Source organism: Austrofundulus limnaeus, unplaced genomic scaffold (assembly GCF_001266775.1).
Source record: "Austrofundulus limnaeus strain Quisiro unplaced genomic scaffold, Austrofundulus_limnaeus-1.0 Scaffold60, whole genome shotgun sequence".
Taxonomy (NCBI): domain Eukaryota; kingdom Metazoa; phylum Chordata; class Actinopteri; order Cyprinodontiformes; family Rivulidae; genus Austrofundulus; species Austrofundulus limnaeus.
Window position 1 is genome coordinate 2,165,674 of NW_013952462.1, and position 3,675 is coordinate 2,169,348.

Below are 3,675 nucleotides of genomic sequence, written 5' to 3' on the forward strand. Positions count from 1 at the left end.
CTAACCTCTAACCTCTAACCCCAAACCCCAACCTCTAACCTCTAACCCCTAACCTCTAACCTCTAACCCCTAACCCCAAACCCCAACCTCTAACCCCTAACCTCTAACCCCAAACCCTTAACCCCTAACCTATAACCTCTAACCTCTAACCCTTAACCCTTAACCTCTAACCCCTAACCTCTAACCCCAAACCCTTAACCCCTAACCTATAACCTCTAACCTCTAACCCTTAACCCTTAACCTCTAACCCCTAACCCCAAACCTCTAACCTCTAACCCCTAACCCCTAACTCCTAACCCCTAACCTCTAACCTCTAACTCCTAACCCCTAAGCTATAACTCCTAACCTCTAACCCCTAACCTCTAACATCTAACCCCTTACCTCTAACCCCTTACCTCTAACCCCTAACCTCTAACCTCTAACCCCTTAACCCCTAACCCCAACCTGTAACCCCTAACCTCTAACCCCAAACCGTTAACCCCTAACCCCAAACCCTTAACCCTAACCCCTAACCCCTAACCTCTAACCCCTAACCTCTAACCTCTAACCCCTAACCTCTAACCCCTAACCCATAACTCCTAATCTCTAACCTCTTACCCCTTTCCCCTTACCTCTAACCCCTAACCTCTAACCTCTAAACTCTAACCCCTAACCTCTAACCCCTAACCTCTAACCCCTAACCTCTAACCTCTAAATGTACAGGACGTTGTTTCTGCTGTATTCTGAGTGCAGCCTGTAAAACTAAACAACCTACAGTGTTTTATAAAAGATCTGATGTTACAACTTGTCAGGTTCCCTTTAATAATTTAGTTTTATAAGACTACAGAAAGCTACAGATGTCAGTCATTTCTCTGCTTCCAGACTTATTTAAATGTAAATTAACTGCTTTAACACTTGCAGAGATCTCTAGGACACACAATAACAAAAGACTGAGTCGTTTCAAAATCAGGTTTAACTTTAAAGCTGACGTTAAAATCTAAACCTTGATTTTTTATTTTTTTATTTTCTTTGCCTGTGACCCACCTTTGTGCCATGAGCCACCAGTTGAGAATCTATCGTGTGATTTTGATCTGTTTATGTTCTTGTGTCTCTTGTGTTCCAGCTGTAGAGATTACAGATTATTTCCCAACCCCAACGGTGAGTTTAACTGTTAATGAACCACACTTCATTTTGTTTTATTGTCCAACCACAGGTTTATAATAACTAAGTACATTTACTTTGTTACAGTACTTAGTTCTTTTTTAGGATTTGTAATTTTACAAAATATTTTTTAAATAGCTACTTTTACTTTGTTACAGTACTTAAGTAATTTTTTTAGGGTTTGTAATTTTACCAAGTATTTTTTAAATAGCTGCTTTTACTTTTAATTTGTTACATTTTAAAGCTAAAAATTATATTTTTACTTCTTTACATTAAAATGTAACACCTAGTAACTTGTTACAAATTAAATCAGTTTGAACTCATCATGAAAAATGTTTCTGCTGTAAAAAATGAAGAGTTGAATTTACTCAATAAAGTCATGTCAGCTGGTTCCACTGAGATTAGTCGAGTAAACTGAGTAAAAAATATAAATATATTGATCAATTTACTCAACCTGGATTAGTGGAACCAGTTTGGTTCAGTAAATTCAACAGTTTATTTCTTAGAGAGTGTGTAAAAGTACTTTTACTTTTATCCAGTGTTGTATAAAGTACCTCAAAGTGATACTTGGGTAAAAGTACAAATATCTTAACATAAAAATACTTTGGTAAAAGTTAAAGTCTCCTCTAAAAATATTACTTGAGTAAAAGTCTTAAAGTTTCTGATATTTTTTGTACTTAAGTATCAAAAGTAAATTTGTGACACAAAATCTACTTTAGTATTAAAAGTAAAAGTACTGAGTAAAAGTGAGCAGTTAGATTTTCCAAAATGACATTTATTGGGAGGTGACTTCTCCAAAAACTATATTTTCTAACAGCGTGCAGCTGTGATGGGTTGTGTACAAGCTAATAGTGTGTCAGAATGGTATATATTTATACTTCTCATRCAAACACAATTAAATTCACTCTATAGGAGACACAGTTTATCAGGAGAGGATTTATTTAAGTAATGACTCAGAATAAAACAGGAGTAACAACTTTCTACTTCTTACCTTTTTAAAAATGTAGTGAGTAGAAAGTACAGATAATTGTGTAAAAATGTAATGAGTAAAAGTAAAAAGTAAGCTGAAAAATAATTACTCAAGTAAAGTACAGATACCCAAAAATTCTCCTTAAGTACAGTAACAAAGTATTTGTATTTAGTTACTTTACAACTCTGACTTTACCTTCACAATTTTTGTGAACAGTTTTATTACTTTTACTTAAGTAGTTTTCTCATCAGTGAAATGTATTTTTACCAAAGTCATTTTCTGTTTGTGTAATTTTACTTTTACTTACTTATTTTTTCAAGTACTTTACAGAGCTCTGTGTCCATCAGTGCTGAGCGTTTTGTCTGGTTTTGTGTCGTTGTGTCTCACAGCCCACCTGGGACTACTCAGGCTCTGGTTTTCCAGACGATGAGGATGAAGGTGAGATGAAGAGTGAGAAAGAGGAGGGATGGTCCTGAACCTCCTCTCTGCCTCACTGGTTTTAACAGGAAGCATGTCGTCACAATAACTGAGACTCAGCAGCAAACCAGGAGACAAGCTTCCTGCACCGTTTAATCTTTATATAATCAGAAAGATGATTGTTTTATAAAGAAAATGTCTTTTTTTTTTTGTTGTTCTTCCTACAGGCTCTAAACGTGACACAGACAAGAAGCCGCAGTTTGTGTTTTGGATTTCTGCTCTTTTTGCCTTTTTTTCAGCTGTTTTGGCTGTCTACGTTTTCAGGTAGTGAAATCTGCACTATTTTTTTATTTAATATATAAAATATCTCCTGCCTAACTCAAGTTAAATATAGCTGATAAAACAAGTACACGCTGACTTTCACAGCCAATAAGATTAGACCAGTATTTTACATTTTATTTATTTTGTTTTCCAGACACAGGGACATATTTTTTTCTAAACGCTACAAACTTCTTGCCATCGCTTGGTGTGGCGACTTGTCTCCACCTCCACCCCCCGCCACAGCAGCCCTGAAGGGGGAGACGCTGGCGACCTTTGCCCCTCAGCTTTCCGAGGAACGCCCGCCGCAGAGTGACGTCCAGGAAGAGGAAGAAAAAGAGGAAGAAGAAAGTGTGACGGGCTGCGTAGAAACCATGAACTTTAACAACACCAGTTATTTCTTTCTGCAGAGTGAGATGTGAACATTCGTTAAAGAAAAAATAAGCTTTGCCAGCTTTTTTCACTTGTTTTGCACTTTAGAGCCTAAGAAACTTAAAATAATGAAACTCAGTGGATTTATATAGACTGTAAATAAAATGTTATGTTTTAACTTTGCTTTTAACTGTCTTTATTTTGCTTTGTTTTTTGGGAGTATTTTCTTCAGCTTATTTGTCCAGAAATCATTTGAATCAACTGTGATCCCAAATAAAGGACAATTATCTTTTTTTATTTTACATAAATAATCCAGCCTGTATATTTATATCACTAAAAGTTTATGTTTATTCTCATGCTCAGAGGTGCCAAAGGTTTTCACATTCATTACTTCAGTAGAAGTATAGATACTAGGGCTTAAAAATACTCAAGCTTTTTACTCTAGTAAAAGTATAAAA

At 35.8% G+C, this 3,675-nt stretch overlaps 1 protein-coding gene across 1 annotated transcript in view; it reads left to right on the top strand.

Moving 5' to 3' along the window:
* il6r (interleukin 6 receptor) overlaps positions 1 to 3,400 on the top strand; it is a gene marked incomplete in the record, with an annotated part of 17,114 nt that extends 13,714 nt beyond the window's left edge. The window contains 4 exon segments of the mRNA XM_014009706.1: positions 1,103 to 1,137; positions 2,500 to 2,548; positions 2,755 to 2,851; positions 3,003 to 3,400. Coding sequence (XP_013865160.1) covers positions 1,103 to 1,137; positions 2,500 to 2,548; positions 2,755 to 2,851; positions 3,003 to 3,267 — 446 coding nt within the window.
* Positions 3,401 to 3,675: the final 275 nt, after the last annotated feature.